Raw genomic sequence first — 15,830 nt, 5'->3', positions numbered from 1 at the left:
AGTTTTTGTGTTAAGTGTCTGATGCCGGATTTGAATTCAGGTCCTCCTGGCTCCAGGGCCGGTGCTCCATTCACTGCACCACCTAGCCACCCCTTTGATCTGCCTTTTTTAAGGCATATTCTGGCTTTATTTGTAGCAGGAAAATAAAGACTGATATGTGAGTTTCCCTGGTCCACTGAATAAGGATCTCACATCTACTGAATAAGGATCTCACATTATCAGGAGAGTTAAGGTAATGTTTATAAATTAAACTGTTTCAGCTATTTTATGTTAAGTAACTGTTTATATAAACTCTAAAAATTGTGTTATTCTTGGCACCTTATTCCCCATCTTTCATCATTCTAGAAGAAGGACTGATGGTCAAATTTAAAAAAAAATGAATGTTACAGAAAAATCTTTTCATGTGATTGGTAAATATTTAATTAAATAAATAAATAATATGTTAAGAAGAAAAAAAATTATCCATTATGAGTGAAATTTAGAGAATCAGAACATTAAAAGTTTTAGTTCCATAATAATTATAATTGTTTTTAAATAAGTACATTTTAAGTAAGGAAAAATTATTGCTCATACAGCAATAGTAATATTAGAACATTAATATCACAAATGTAGCTTTCTACTGAAATGAGACAAGATGGAATTCTTGAGACAATATCAACCATGAACGACAAGCTTAAAAAGCATATTAAGATACAAAATAATAATCTATTATAAAATAATACAATAATAATTAAGATACAAAATCATTAAAAAATAATAATCATTTATTCAGAAAAAATCCACCTTCTCACCCTCCTATTCCCATCCTCCAAATGAGAACAAAATAAAAATAAAAAACAAAATTATTAAAAACATGTATGGTCAAGTAAAACAAACTTCCACACTGGCCACATCCAAAAATAATACATGCTCATTCTGCACTCTATCCTTTACTCCTCTATCAGGAAATGAGCAACACATTTCATTGTTTGTCCTCAGGAATGATAGTTGGTCATTATGCTGCAGAATTCCTAATTCTTTCATATCTCTACCATATCATTGTCAATGTGTTCATTGTTCTCCTGATTCTGTTCACTTCCCTCTTCATCAGTATTCCCAGATTTCTCTGAAGCCATAATTTTCATTATTTCTCATAGTACAATAGTATGCCCTCACATTATATGCCATAACTAGTCTAGCCATTCTATTCTTTGCCACTTCAAAAAGAACTTTAACTATTTTTGTACCTCTTTAAAGTTTGTTTTACTTAGGACTAAACCCTCCTTTAATCTCTCCTTCTTCTAATTCCCCTTTTCCCTATTTTCCTGTTTAGCAAAATGTATTTCTGTACCCAACTGTGTGTGTATGTGTATATTCTTCCCTCCTTTTACTAGTTCAGATGACAATAAGGTTCAGGGGGGAGGAGCCAAGATGGCATTGTAAAGCAAGGACTTGCTTGAGTTCTCCCCCAAACCCCTCCAAATACCTATAAAAAGATAATAAGTCTCAAGTATCAGTCACTCCCCCCTCACCCATCTCCTTGTTTGTATAGATGTCTTTCTGAGCATTCTTATTATGTGAAATAATTTTTCCTAACTTTCTCTTTCTCACTCCTTCCCCCCAAATGTATTCCTCATTCACTTTTTTTCCATTCTTCTTATGATCAAGACAATAAAGAAAACTACTTCTTGTGATTGTCTAATTAGAATAACTGTATGACACCTGATGATGGTAAGTTTCAGCAGCGATATGTGTATTGTCCCTCCCATATTTGAATGTAAGTAGCTTATCTGTTTGCTTTTTTATGTCTCTCAACTCCTGTGTTTGAATTTCAGAGTTTCTACACAGTTATGGTCTTTTCATCAGGAATAATTAGAACTCCTCCTTTATCTCATTTTTTCTCCTACAGCATTCAGTTTTGCTGTGTACGTCTCTGCTCCTTTATTGTGGTGGCTAGTAACTCATGTATTTGATTTGATTCTTTGGTTCTGACTATTGTCCATTGTTCCATTCTGGCTGCTTGCAGTATTTTTACTTTGACCTAGAAGCTCTTGACTTAGACAATGATGTTCCTGGGAGTTTTCATTTTGGAGTTTCAGGAGGTGATGGCAGATTCTTTCTAATTCCACTTTGCCCTATGATTCTAAGAGATCTGGAAAGTATCTTTTTTAAGATTTTTTGAAACATAATGCTGTGGCTCTGTTTTTTGGTCAAAGCTTCTGAGTAATTCCATGATTCTTAAATTTTTTATCCTCAATTTGCTTTCTAGGTAAGTTGTTTTTGCTATGATATATCAAAACAATTTTTTTCCAGTATTTTTTACCTTGCTTTAATATTTATGTCTCATGCTTAGCTATTCTCAGCCAATTCAATGATCCAAGAGAATTCCAAAGGACTCATGATGAAAAATGCTATCCACATCCAGAGGAAGAAGTGATAGAGTCTGAATGCAGATCAAAGTATATTAATTTTCACTCTATTTTTTTCATGTTTTTTTTTCTTTTGGTCTGTTTCTTCTTTCATTACATGACTAATATGGAAATGTGTTTACATGATTACACATATATAACCTACATCAAATTGCTTATTGTCTTAGGGAGGGAGAGAGGAAGAAAATTTGGAATTAAAAATTTTTTTTAAATGAATGATAAAAATTGTTTTTACAAGTAATTTTGTATCTCTTGTATCAAGCTAATTCCTTTTCCAATTCCTTTTTCCATAACTCTCGTTTCTTTTACAATTTTTTCCTCAAACTCTCTCATTTCATTTTTAAAAACATTTTTTAACTTTAAAAAAACAACAACTCACTTCATCTCCTATACGAATTCTAGTAGAATTTGTACTCAAGCTCTGTTGCTCTCTGACACTCTGCTTGTAGATTCTGAGGAGTCATTCTCTTCCTCTGAGTTTGTGTTTTGAGCTTCTCTGATACTATAATAGCTTCTAATAGTGTGGTTATTTTTTTGTTTGTCTGCTGGCTTATTCTTTCAGCCTATTTCTTGAATTGGGATTTGATGATTCTAAGGTCTCAGAGACATCTCAGGCTGAGGCCCTTCAACCTTTGAATGACAGAGCACTTTTTGGGTTCCCAAAGTGGTCTGATCCAGGCAAAGTCTGATTAAACTCCTTGGTCTAAATAAGCTTTGTAAGTTCCTGATATTTGTTTGGATCTAAGCAACAGCAAAATGCTGCTGGACTCAGGTCTATCAGCCAGCCGGGAAGTTCTGATGGTTCAGAGAGTGATAGAACTGTAGACTCTTCTTTGGAAAGAGATTTCTGCACTACTTATTTATTCCTCAGCAGGCTTCAGACTAGGCTGGAAGTTGGAAGTGAGACACTGCTCTGCTCCTGGAGGGCAAGGGAGAAGGGGTCTAAGTCACATCGCTACTGTTTGCTTCTGAAGTTGCTCCTGTCTAGGTAAATTGTCTTAAGCCTCTCTACCCAAGAACAGCACCATAGGCACAGGTCCTCCCTCCTTAGTCTACATGGTCTTTGTGACCTAGAACTAGGTAGTGTGTGCTAAAGTTGCTGGTCAGTCCCTGTCTGTGCACCCTACAAGTATAGCCCTGGTATTAGTCTGGGACTCCTCTTACTGTGGTGGCACAGACTGTCTCTGGGCACTATAGTCTTCCATGTACAGTGTGTTCATAGCCAGACCCCATGCCCAGTGTCTACAGAGCTCTCAGTTTGTCTCTCTGTGCTGATCTGAGATAGAAAAATAACTCACTGTTTTTCTAGATTTCCCCATCAAGCTCCAGTGTGGTGCATTTTCTAGATTTTAAGGAGTCTTGCTGTATTGCTTCCTGCTACTCTACCATCCAGACATCTACCTCCTTGTCACTCATTTTTCAGATTTATTCAATAAAGAGCACAATCTTAACTTAAAGCAATAACATTTACTTCTCAAACACATAGATATGTTTAAGCATGAGAGAAGTATGTAAAAGCAAATACCTCAGTTCTAAAGCAACAAAAAATTAACCCAGATAAAAAAAAAAGGGCATTGGCAAAAGGAAAAAACAGGGAATCAAATGCCAGAAATGAAGAGGAAATCTTTTTTAAAGTATGTAGTTGTAGCAGCAAGCACCCCAAGCGTCCTCGGGGTTTGCTGCCAGCACAGGTTCTTGGATCTGCTTTGTTAAAGGAAAGCAACTCAAAATGGGTTAACAAGCTTACTTTAATCAATCAGACATATATCGTTTACCTTGTTGAGGGGAAAAAGGTCAGCACCCCGAACTTCAAAGTATACAGACAGAATTATCAAGACAGAAACAGATCAAGTGGACAGATTTCAAACTGTCCAACCATTACATCCATACCCAATCAACATCTGGGTTTCAACATCTGGGTTTTTCAAAGCCGGGGGGGCTCCAGACAACAGTTTCCCAGAATCCATATCAAATCACAGAACACTTCTCAAAGTGAGCCCCCAAAACAAAGCTACACATCAGGGCTTATATAGCCTTCTCCTGGCTCAGAGAATGCAACAACCTTATTGACCCACTGGCCAATCAAAAAGTATCTACTGAAAAACAAGCCTCCCACCCCAAGCTTCAGGTGCACTTTAGCCTAGGGGCAGGGAAGATCTTCCAAATTTGCATTCCCATTACAGTAGCATGGCTTCAAATATTTACATTTATAATGAATACATTTTGAAATTAAACAGAATAAAATGAAAAATAATATATTACATACATTAAGAAACAGGGGAAAGAAAACATAGAACCAGCTAGTATGTTAAATTAATTTTCCCCTTTGTTTTCCAAAGAAAAGTTGTGAATTAACTATTTAAAAATAAAGAAAACCTCACCTGAATGTTGACAAATACACCATGATAGGTCTCATACAAAACTTTGTTGCCCTTCACATGCAGAGGGAACTCAAAAGGAATTTCCGTTTTGCCACTGGGAAATTTTCCTGGCTTCACAATTTCCATTGAACTGGTAATTACTTGGATAGGCTGCAAAACAAAATCAATTTAATCATTCCATCAACATTTTCTTTATTGTAAAATAAAAAGGAACTTTGAAATGATCAATTTACAAAAGGTCCATTAAAAATTCCAGTGTTCCCTTAACATTTAGAGAATATGATCTAGTCTTTGATAAATGTCTGGTCAATTCAATTCTATGAACCTAGTTTGCATGAAAGGACAAGCACAAAGGGGTCCCCCTCACTTTTTCTTCTATTTCAAGGTAGCTGTTGAACAGTGTCTCTGTGATTCTCTGACAAAGCATATGTTATTATAGAAAAAATACAGGAGTCAGATTTGGTCCTGCATTCTCTGACCTGAAGTTTTTGGAACACTGGTACTACAATAGGAGTCAAACAAATAAAGCTTTCAGAATGACCTATTCTTCCAGTCACTACCCAGCAGCCATGATGCGCAATTTGATCTGCTGCTTCTAAAAAGGATAGAGGTGATCAGCAGGTGTAAGTATACTTAGCATGAGATATTTACTGGGGGATTGGAAGTGAGAAAACAAGTTTTCATTTGGCACTAATTTTTTTTCCTTTTTTAAAAAAAGGTTAAAAATTTTATTTTTATTGTGAACTTAACAAAAAAAATAAGCATTTCCATATGAAAAGGAGAATATAAAAAGGAGAGCATATGAAACCAAGAATTTCTATTATATATACCTTGTTTTCCCATTTAATTTACATAATACATCTAACATGTAACTTTCAAAGCTTTCCTATTTATTTATTTCCAAATGCTTTATTAACTTCTGGTTTACATCATCATTTCCGCCAGATTTTGAGTTACAAATTTTTTCCCCGTTTTTCCCCTACCCACCACCCCAAAATAGTGGTCCCACAGGACCCTTCTCCAATCTGCTCTCTCCCATATCCACTTCTACTTTTCCAGTAGGGCATGGTAGATCTCTATGCCCCAATGCCTGTATACCTTATTTCCCAATTACATGTAAAATAGCATTAATAATTGTATTTATATATTTTTAAACATTTGATTTTAAAACTTTGAATTCCAGATTCATTCCCTTCCTCCCTTGTCACCCACCCTTACTGGGAAGATAAGCAATTCAGCATATGTTGTACACGTGTAGCTATGCAAAACATTACCATAGTAGATATATTGTAAAAGACTGACTATATTTCCCTCCCTCCTAACCCACCTCTCACTTGTTCTATTCTCTACTTTGAGCCTGTCCCTTTTCAAAAGTGGGTGCTTCCAACTTCCCTCCTCCCCAGCCTGCCCTCCCTTCCATCATCCCCCCTCTCATCTCCTTACCCACTACTCTCCTATAGGGTGAGATATCCTATTTAGTATATATGTCGTTTTCTCCCTGAGCCAAAGTTCCTTATGATTTCTTTTCCCTGTTTACCTTCTCATGCTTCTGTTGCTTCTTATATCTGAATGTCAAATTTTCTATTCAACTCTGGTTTTTTCATCAAAAATACTTGGTTTTTTCATCAAGAATACTTGAAAGTCCTCTATTACACTGAATGACCATATTTTCCCCTGAAACATGATACTCAGTTTTGCTGGGTAGGTGATTCTTGGTTTAAATCCCAGCTCCTTTGCCCTCTGGAGTATGATATTCCAAGCCCTTCGATCCCTCAGTGTAGAAGCTGCCAGATCCTGTGTTATCCTGATTGTGTTTCCACAATATTAAAATTGTTTCTTCCTGGCTGCTTATGATTCTCCTCAGTGAGCTTTTGAGATTCTTTTTCCATCTGGCAAATTTGGCTTTTTAAGGCATTATTCTCCTCATTGAATTTTTGAGCCTCTTTTGCCAATTGAGTTAGTCTGTTTTTTTAAGGTGTGACTTTCCTCAGTCAAGGCTGTTGACTCCCATTTCTTAATTTTTTTGCATCGTTCACATTTCTCTTCCCAATTTTTCCTCCACTTCTCTTATCTGCTTCTCAAGGTCCTCTATGGGCTGTGACCAGCTTGTATTTTGATTTGAAGCTTTTGGCGCAGGAGTTCTGACTTCACTGTCTTCCTCCTGTTCCATGCTTTGATCCTTTTTGTCACCAAAATAGGAGTGTAAAGTTGGGGTACTCTGTTTATTTTGCTTCCTTTGCCTGCTCATGTCGCCACTCAGTCACTTGACCCCTGGGCTTTTTGCCACTGTAGGACTCTGCCACCAGACAGGGGGAGCTTCCGTCCCAAATGCTGGGGTTTTCTCAGCTGCCAAAGGTATTAGTTGGGTGCTCTCTCTGTAGCCTCCACACTCTCTGGCAAGCTGGTTGTACACCCCAGGAACTCCACCCTAGACCGCAATCCAGATCCAAGCAGGCTAAAGCAAGAGCGATTACCCCTCAGAATGGTCGCTTGATTCCCCTACACTCTGCAGGCCAGGAGCTGAAGCTGCCACGTGGGGGAGGCTGCACAGCTGTGGCTCCTCAGTGGCTTCTCACCCTGGAGGCAAAAGTCGAGGCACTCCCAATTACTGGATCCCAAAGTCCACACTGCACTGACCTCTCACTTTGTCCTCCGCATCTATGTGTTGATAATTCTGGAAACCGCCACAGCTGCTGGTGACCTGAAGTCCCTCCAGCCAGTGGATGGCCAGGCCCGCCCTGAGGCTAAAGTCTTAGGGTAGGGCTGGGCTGGCAGATACCTGCCAGCCTGCAGAGCTGTCCTCAGCAGGAGGTTAGCTTCTTTGTGTCATTCTGTGGGTTGTGTAGCTTCAAAGTTTGTTCAGAGTCCACCTTTTACATGAATTGGAGGTGGTGGGAGCCGGAGCTGCATGTAGGTCCTGTTTCTACCTGAATAATTCTTAAAAGCATTTACTTCACTCCTAAATGGTTTTTGTATAATGATCAATAAAAGTAAACTGTAAGAGTACACTAAACAATGTACAATGAACTTCATTCTAAATTCACAGAAATGGGGATGGAGGTGCCTACTGGATGTGAGCAGGTTCAACATATAAACAACAAAGAACTCTGAAAGAGGAAAGGAGCAAAGGAGGACACCAAAGAAGTGTGAAGGAAGCCAAGGTAGCAGAGTAAAGGCTGGGACTTGCTGTAGCTCTCCCCTAAACCCCTCCCAATACCTTTAAAAAAATGACTCTAAACAAACACTAGAGCAGTAGAATCCACAAAAAGAGTGAAACAAATTTCCAGATTGAGACAGCTTGAAAGGCAGACAGGAAAGGTCTGTTGCAACACAATGGGAGAGGAGTACAGTTCAGCACAGGCACCAGCATAGCTCCAGCCCCAGCCCCAACAAACCAGGAGCAGATCTTGGGAGTGACTGAATCAGCAGTGGCAACGCTGCTTCTGGAGCTCTCAAGCCCACAGACAGTAAGGGGATTGAATCAGAAGATTATAGGGGTCTTTTTGCTAGCACTGAGGCGGGACTTTGTTGCTCTGCCCATACAGTGATCCAGGTTACAGTCCCGGATGGCAGTCCCAGGGAAGGAGGAGCTCTAGCACAGCAGAACATGTTTCGCCAGTGACGGGACCCTCCTCACAGTTCCAGTGCAGAAAATAGTGCTTGTGGTTGCTCACAGATCAGAGCACAGGCCAGGAGAGTAAATAAACACCTTTCCTTAGATCATACCACCTTGGAAGAACTGAAAATTTACTGAAAACAACTGCATAAAACCCCTGAAGCTTGAGAGAGTGTTGCCTTCCATACTGGAAGCAGAGCCCTACTTTAACAAAGAGTTTAAAGTCAAGTAAGAGTGCAGGAAAAGAAACAAAAAACAGAAAAAACTCTGACTAAAGAAAGTTACTACGGTGACAAGGAAGCTCAAAACACACATTCAGAAGAAAACAACAAAATCAAAGCTCCTATATCAAAGCCTCCAAGAAAAATGTGAATTGGTCTTAGACCATGGAAGAGCTCAAAAAGGATTTTGAAAATCAAGTAAGAGAGGTAGAGGAAAAACTGGGAAGAGAAATAAATGTGATGCAAGAAAATCACAAAAAACAAGACAACAGCTTGGTAAAGGAGACACAAAAAATACTGAGGATAATAACAACTTTTAAAAGAGACTAGGCCAAAAGATAAAAGGGGTCCAAAAAGTCAATGAGGAGAAGAATGCCTTAAAAAGCACAATTTGTCAAATGGAAAAGGAGGTCCAAAAGCTCACTGGAAGAAAATAATTCCTTAAATAACAGAATAGAGCAAATGCAAGCTAATGACTTTATGAGAAACCAAGAAAGAATAAAAGAAAACCAAAAGAATGAAAAAACAGAAGACAATATGAAATATAACACTGAAAAAACAACTGACCTGGAAAATAGATCTAGGACAGATCATTTAAAAATTACCGGACTGAGGGGTGGCCAGGTGGCTCAGCGAGTAAGAGCACCGGCTCCAGTGTCGGGATGACCTGGGGATCAAATCTGGGCTCAGACACACCCAGAAATAACTGGCCGTGTAAACTTAAGCAAGTTACTTAACCCCGATTGCTTTAAAAAAAAAAAAATTACTGGACTGCCTGAAAGCCATGATCAAAAAATGAGCCTAGACACCATTTTTCAAAAAATTATCAAGAAAAACTGCCCTGCAATTCTAGAAGCAGAGCATAAAATAGAAATTGAAAGAATCTACCACTTGATCACTTCCTGAAAATGATCCCAAAATGAAAACTGTCAGGAATATTATAGTCAAATTCCAGAATTCCCAGGTCAAGCAAGCCAGGCAAGCAGTCAGAAAGAAACAATTCAAGTATTGTGGAGTCACAGTCAGAATAGCACAGATTTAGCAGCTTCTACATTAAAGAATGGGAGGAATATGATATTCCGGAGGGCAAAGGAGCTAAGATAACAGCCAAGAATCACCTACCCAGCAAAACTGAGTATAATCCTTCAGGGGAAAAAAATGTACATTCAATGAGAGAGAGAGAGCTTTCAAGCATTCTTGATGAAAAGTCCAGAGATGAATAGAAAATTTGACTTTCAAATATAAGGTTAAAGAGAAGTATAAAAAGGTAAAAAGGAAAGGAAAATCATAAGGGTCTTAATAATGGTAAACTGTTTACATTCCTGCAGGAGAAGATGGTAGTTATAACCCATAAGGCCTTTCTCAGTACTAGGATAGCTAGAAGGAGCATACATAGACAGAGGACACAGGTGTGGGCTGAATATGAAGGGATGATGTCTAAGAAATAAAACTAAGGGGTGAGAAAAGAGTGTATTGGGACAACGAAAAAGCCCTTCGATCCCTCAGTGTAGAAGCTGCCAGATCCTGGCTTATCCTGATTGTGTTTCCACAATATTCAAATTGTTTCTTCCTGGCTGCTTGTAATATTCTCTCCTTAATCTGGGAATTCCGGAACCTGGCTGTAATATTCCTAGGAGTTTTCTTTTTGGGATCTTTTTCAGGAGGTAATCGGTGGATTCTTTCAACCTCTCTTTTGCCCTCTGGTTCTAAAACATCAGGGGAGTTTTCTTTGAGAACTTCCTGGAGGATGCTTTCCAGGCTCTTACTTTGGCTGAAGAAGCGGTGGTATGTAATTATGATGAAATACTATTGTATTATAAGAAAAGATGAGCAGGATGCTCTCAGAAAAACCTGCAAAGACTTGCAAAGTGAAATATACTGTGTAAAAAGTAACAGCAATACTGTAAGATGATCAGCTGTGAATGACTTAGTTATTCTCAGCAATGCAATAATCCAAGACAACTCTAAAAGACTTATGAAGAAAAATGCGATCTGTCCCCAAAGAACTGACGGTGTCTGAATAAAGATTGAAGCATACTTTTTAACTTTCTTTATTTTTCTTGAACTTTTTCTTTATTAGTTTTCTTTCACAACATGACTATTATGAATATGTTTTGCATTACTACACATGTATAAATTATATCAACTTGCTAGTTTTCTCAATGAGAGGGGGTAGGTGAGGATGGAGAGAATTAGGGACTCAATGTTTTAAAAACAAATGTTATAAATTGTTTTTACATGTAACTGGGGGAAAATAAAATACTAAATAAAAGCTAAGAATAAATAAATGAAACTTCTTGCTTTTTACCCTTAAGTAGCTTACAATCTAGGAGGAAGATATGAAATATATGACAAATTCTGGTGATTTATAAGAAGAGTATGGCACTAGAAGGAGGTAATAAAATAATGAGGAAGTGGGATTTTGATAAGTAGAGTTTGAGGGAAAGGACCCTTCATAGTGATAACAGCTTCAGTAAAGGTCTATATAGAAACAGGAAGTAGTGTTTAGAGATCAATTAATAGTTCAACGAATGGGGTAGGTGAAGGAGAATATGTTATTCAGTTGTTCAGTAATGTCTAACTCTTCTTGACCATGTGGACCATAGTTTCCATTGGGTTTTCATAGGTAGGATGGTGGAGTAGTTTCCCATTTCCTTGCATGAGCAAGTCCTTGCAAGACTTGCATGAGCTGATGCAAAGTGAAATGTACTGTGTTCAAAGTAACAGCAATATTGTAGGATGATCAGCTGTGAAAGACTTAGCTATTCTCAGAAATACAACAATCCAAGAAAACTCTGAAAGACTAATAATGGATGATATCCATCCCTAGAGAAAGAACTGATGGTGTCTCAATAGAGACTGAAGCATAGTCTTCTTAACTTCCTTTATTTTTCTTGATTTTTTTTTTGTCTATGTTTTCTTCCACATGCCTATTAATGGATAAGTTTTGCATGGTTGCACATGTATAACCTATATCTATTGCTTGCCTTCTTAATGAGGGGAGGCGAGGAGGGTGAAGGGAGGAAATTTGGAACTCAAAGTTTATTTTTGGTCTTGTAATTTCTTACTAATCACAAAAACATGCAGCAACATGCTAAAGGCATAAAGACGCTAAATACCTTGCTGTTTCTTTAAGTAAGCTGATGATAGAAATTGTAGAAATTATTAAATCAGTTTCTGTTTATGAAAGTCCCCCACAATAATGGGTACTGATTATAGTATTCTACTTGTAGTATCAAGAAACCACTATGATTTTTTTAAACATTAGCCCAATCATTCAAAATGTAAGCATCCTTACCTTAACAGAGTTACAGAACGCTTCAAACATACCAACACTTTTGGCACTGAGCTGCAGGTTCACCAGTCCTTCCATTGTTAATAAAATTCCCTGGTGTTGTACTGGATCTTTGCTAGATATAACCACCACACCAGAGAGCACTTCCTACAAAGAGAAAAAAAAGAGTAACAATGTAAATCAATTAGGTTCATTCACCTTACTCACTTTTGCCAAGAATAAAGCTCTAAAAAGCAAATCCCACTTATCCATACACTTTTCACAGGACAGAAGAATACCAACAAATGTTTGTTGTTATGGCAACAACAAAGATTCTGGAGACATGTTTAGTTTTATAATTCCAAATTAAGTAATTTATATTAAGTAAATTACATAGTAGCATTCCCAGTGTTCTTTTAAGCTGACGAAAAAATACAACCAGAACCAATGGAGTTATTTGTTAATTGCTGATAGAGACAGAAATGACCTGTAATTTTACTGATACATGAAACTTCTGGATAAGGAAACTCCCTGTACAATGCAGGTTGGTACATTCTTTGCAATTTAGTCTTAGAGTAAGGGTTCATAGCCTTTTTTGGGTCATAGAGTCCTTTGCAGGCCTGTGAAACCTAAAGACCCCTTCTCAGAATGAGATATTTAAATATATAAAAGAAAATACCTAGGATTACAAAAGAAACTAATTATGTTGAAATACAGTAATGAAAATATTTTAAAAAGTTCAAAACTCCAGGTTACAAACCCAACCTAGATAATTGCCTAGGGGGGCGGAGCCAAGATGGCGGAGTAGAAGCAAGACCTTCCCGCAGCTCCGGCTTCCACCCTCCCCAATCCATGTAAAAAGGAGACTCTAAACAAACTTTGGAGCTGCAGAACCCACAAAATGACACAGAGAAGCTAACCTCCCACTGAGGACAGCCCGGCAGGCCGGCAGGAATCGGCCAGCGCAGCGCTCTGGGAGCCGAGCCCAGCCCCACGCCGAGGCTTTAGCCCCAGGGCGGACCTGACCAGCCACTGGCCAGAGGGACTCCAGATCAGCAGCAGCTGTGGCCATTTCCAGATTTATCAATACATAGATGCGAAGGACAAGGTGAGAGGCCAGTGAAGTCTGGACTTTGGGACCAGTAAGTGGGAGTGCGTGGCTTTTACCCCCGGGGCGAGAAACCGCTGAGACACCAGCACAGCCTGCCAGCTCCATGTGGCGGCTTCAGCTCCTGGCCTGCAGAGTGTAGGGGGACCAAGCACCAGTCTGAGGGGTAATCGCTCTTGCTTTAACTTGCTTGGATCTGGATTGCAGTCTAGGGTGGAGGTCCTGGGGTGTGGGTCCAGCTTGCCAGAGCGTGTGGAGACCTCAGAGAGGGCACCCATCTAATACCTCCGGCAGCTGAGAAAACCCCAGCGTTTGGGACGAAAACTCCCCTGTCTGGTGGCAGAGTCCTACTGTGGCAAAAAGCCCAAAAGTCAAATCATTGAGTGGCAAAATGAGCAGGCAGAGGAAACAAAGCAGACAGAAGATTCCAACATTACACTCCTATTTTGGGGATAAGAAGGAGCAAGGCATGGAACAGGAGGAAAACAGTGAAGTCAGTACTCCTGCACCAAAAGCTTCAAAGGAAAATACAAGCTGGTTACAGGCCATAGAGGACCTTAAGAAGCAGATAAGAGAAATGGAGGAAAAATTGGGAAGAGAAATGAGAACAATGCAAGAAAATTATGAAATGAGAGTAACAGCCTGACTGAAGAAAATAATACCTTAAAAAACAGACTGACTCAAATGGCAAAGGAGGCTCAAAAAGGCAATGAGGAGAAGAATGCCTTAAAAAGTCAAATTTGCCAGATGGAAAAAGAATCTCAAAAGCTCACTGAGGAGAATCATTGCTTCAGAATTAGATTGGAGCAAGTGGAAGCTAATGACTTTATGAGAAATCAAGATGCTGTCAAACAGATCCAAACAAATGAAAGAATAGAAGGCAATGTGAAATATCTCATGGGAAAAACCACTGACCTGGAAAATAGATCCAGGAGAGATAATTTAAAAATTATTGGACTACCTGAAAGCCATGACCAAAGTAAGAACCTAGAAAGCATCCTCCAGGAAGTTCTCAAAGAAAACTGCCCTGATGTTTTAGAACGAGAGGGCAAAATAGAGGTTGAAAGAATCCACCGATCACCTCCTGAAAAAGGTCCCAAAAAGAAAACTCCTAGAAATATTATAGCCAGGTTCCGGAATTCCCAGATTAAGGAGAGAATATTACAAGCAGCCAGGAAGAAACAATTTGAATATTGTAGAAACACAATCAGGATAACCCAGGATCTGGCAGCTTCTACACTGAGGGATCGAAGGGCCTGGAATGTGATATTCCGGAGGGCACAGGAGCTGGGATTAAAACCAAGAGTCACCTACCCAGCCAAACTGTTTCATGTTTCAGGGGAAAATATGGTCATTCAGTGGAATAGAGGACTTTCAAGCATTCTTGCTGAAAAAAACAGAGTTGAATAGAAAATTTGACATTTAGATACAAGAAGCAAGAGAAGCATGAGAAGGTAAACAGGGAAAAGAAATCATAAGGAACCTATCAAAGTTGAACTATTTTTTTTTGAAGCACTCGGGGTTGGGTGACTTGCTCAGGGTTGCATGGCCAGTTGTTGTTTCTGGGTGTGGTGCTGGGTGTCTGGAACTGGATTTGATCTGGGTCGTCCCGGCACTGGAGCCGGTGCTCTTGCTCACTGAGCCACCTGGCCAAAAGTTGAACTATTAACATTCCTACATGGAAAAACAATAATTATAACTTATGAAACTTTTCTCAGTAGTTGAAGGGATTAGAAATATATATATATACATGTGTCTTTATATGAGGGTATGCGGGCACATGAATACATATGTGAATGTGTGTATATACTTTTACAGATATACATAGATATAGGGCACGGGACCAATTTAACAGGAAGGGATGATACTTAAAAGGTGAAATTAAGAGGTGAGAGGAATATTATGAGAGGAGATGGGGAGAGATAGAGTGGGGCAAACTATCTAATACAGAAGAGGCAAGGGGAAATGGTTACACTGGAGGGGAAGAATAGGAAGGCAAAAGGGAATGGGTCAACCTTATTCCCATGGAATTTGGCTTGAGGAGGGAATGAAATACACACTAAATAGGGTATCTCACCCTCCAGGAGAGTAGAGGGGGAAGGGGATGAGAGGGGGGATGATGGAAGGGAGGGCAGGCTGGGGGGGAGGGAAGTTGGAAGCACCCACTTTTGAAAAGGGACAGGATCAAAGTAGAGAATAGAACAAGTGGGAGGTGGGATAGGAGGGAGGGAAATATAGTCAGTCTTTTACAATACATCTACTACGTTATTGTTTTGCATTAGCCGCACATATACAACCTATACTGAACTGCTTGTCTCCCCAGTGGGGATGGGTGGCAGGGGGGGAAGGGAATGAATCTGGAATTGAAAGTTTTAAAATCAAATATTCAAATATATATATATGTATATATATATATATATACATATATGTGTGTGTATAAAAAAAAAAAGATTAAATGGAGTGTTGTACCTGGAAAAAAAATAAAAAATGTTTGCTTTAAAAAAAATAAAAATTAAAAAAAATTAAAAATTAAAAGATAATTGCCTAAGACACAGAGGTTAAGTGACTTGCTCAGGGACACACAGAGTGACAGAGACAGTGACAGAGACAGTTCTTAAGCCCAGGTCTTCCTGGTTCTGAAGCCTACTCTTTATCCACTAAGCCACATTCCCAATTATATAAGCCAAAAATCTGGTGAGCCCTCTCAATAAAATAAGCTTCATAAAATGTACTCAGCAAGGACCCGTATGTACAAAAATATTCATAGCAGGTCTTTTTGGGGTGGCAAAGAATTGAAAATCAAGGGCATGCCCATCAACTAG

At 38.9% G+C, this 15,830-nt stretch overlaps 1 protein-coding gene across 1 annotated transcript in view; it reads right to left on the bottom strand.

Moving 5' to 3' along the window:
• The window catches only part of VPS26C (VPS26 endosomal protein sorting factor C), an 80,836-nt gene that overhangs the window by 43,523 nt on the left and 21,483 nt on the right, over positions 1-15,830 (bottom strand). Inside the window, exons 2-3 of the mRNA XM_069075025.1 lie at positions 11,925-12,068; positions 4,790-4,939 (exon numbers count right to left, since the gene is read on the bottom strand). Coding sequence (XP_068931126.1) covers positions 4,790-4,939; positions 11,925-12,068 — 294 coding nt within the window. The remainder of the gene's footprint in view (positions 1-4,789; positions 4,940-11,924; positions 12,069-15,830) is intronic.

The sequence above is a fragment of the Petaurus breviceps genome, unplaced genomic scaffold (assembly GCF_028583685.1).
Source record: "Petaurus breviceps papuanus isolate PSGF00001 unplaced genomic scaffold, PetGlider_PUasm1.0 90897, whole genome shotgun sequence".
NCBI lineage: Eukaryota > Metazoa > Chordata > Mammalia > Diprotodontia > Petauridae > Petaurus > Petaurus breviceps.
The sequence above is the reverse complement of the archived record's forward strand: the minus strand, read 5'-3'. Positions and strand labels throughout refer to the sequence as shown.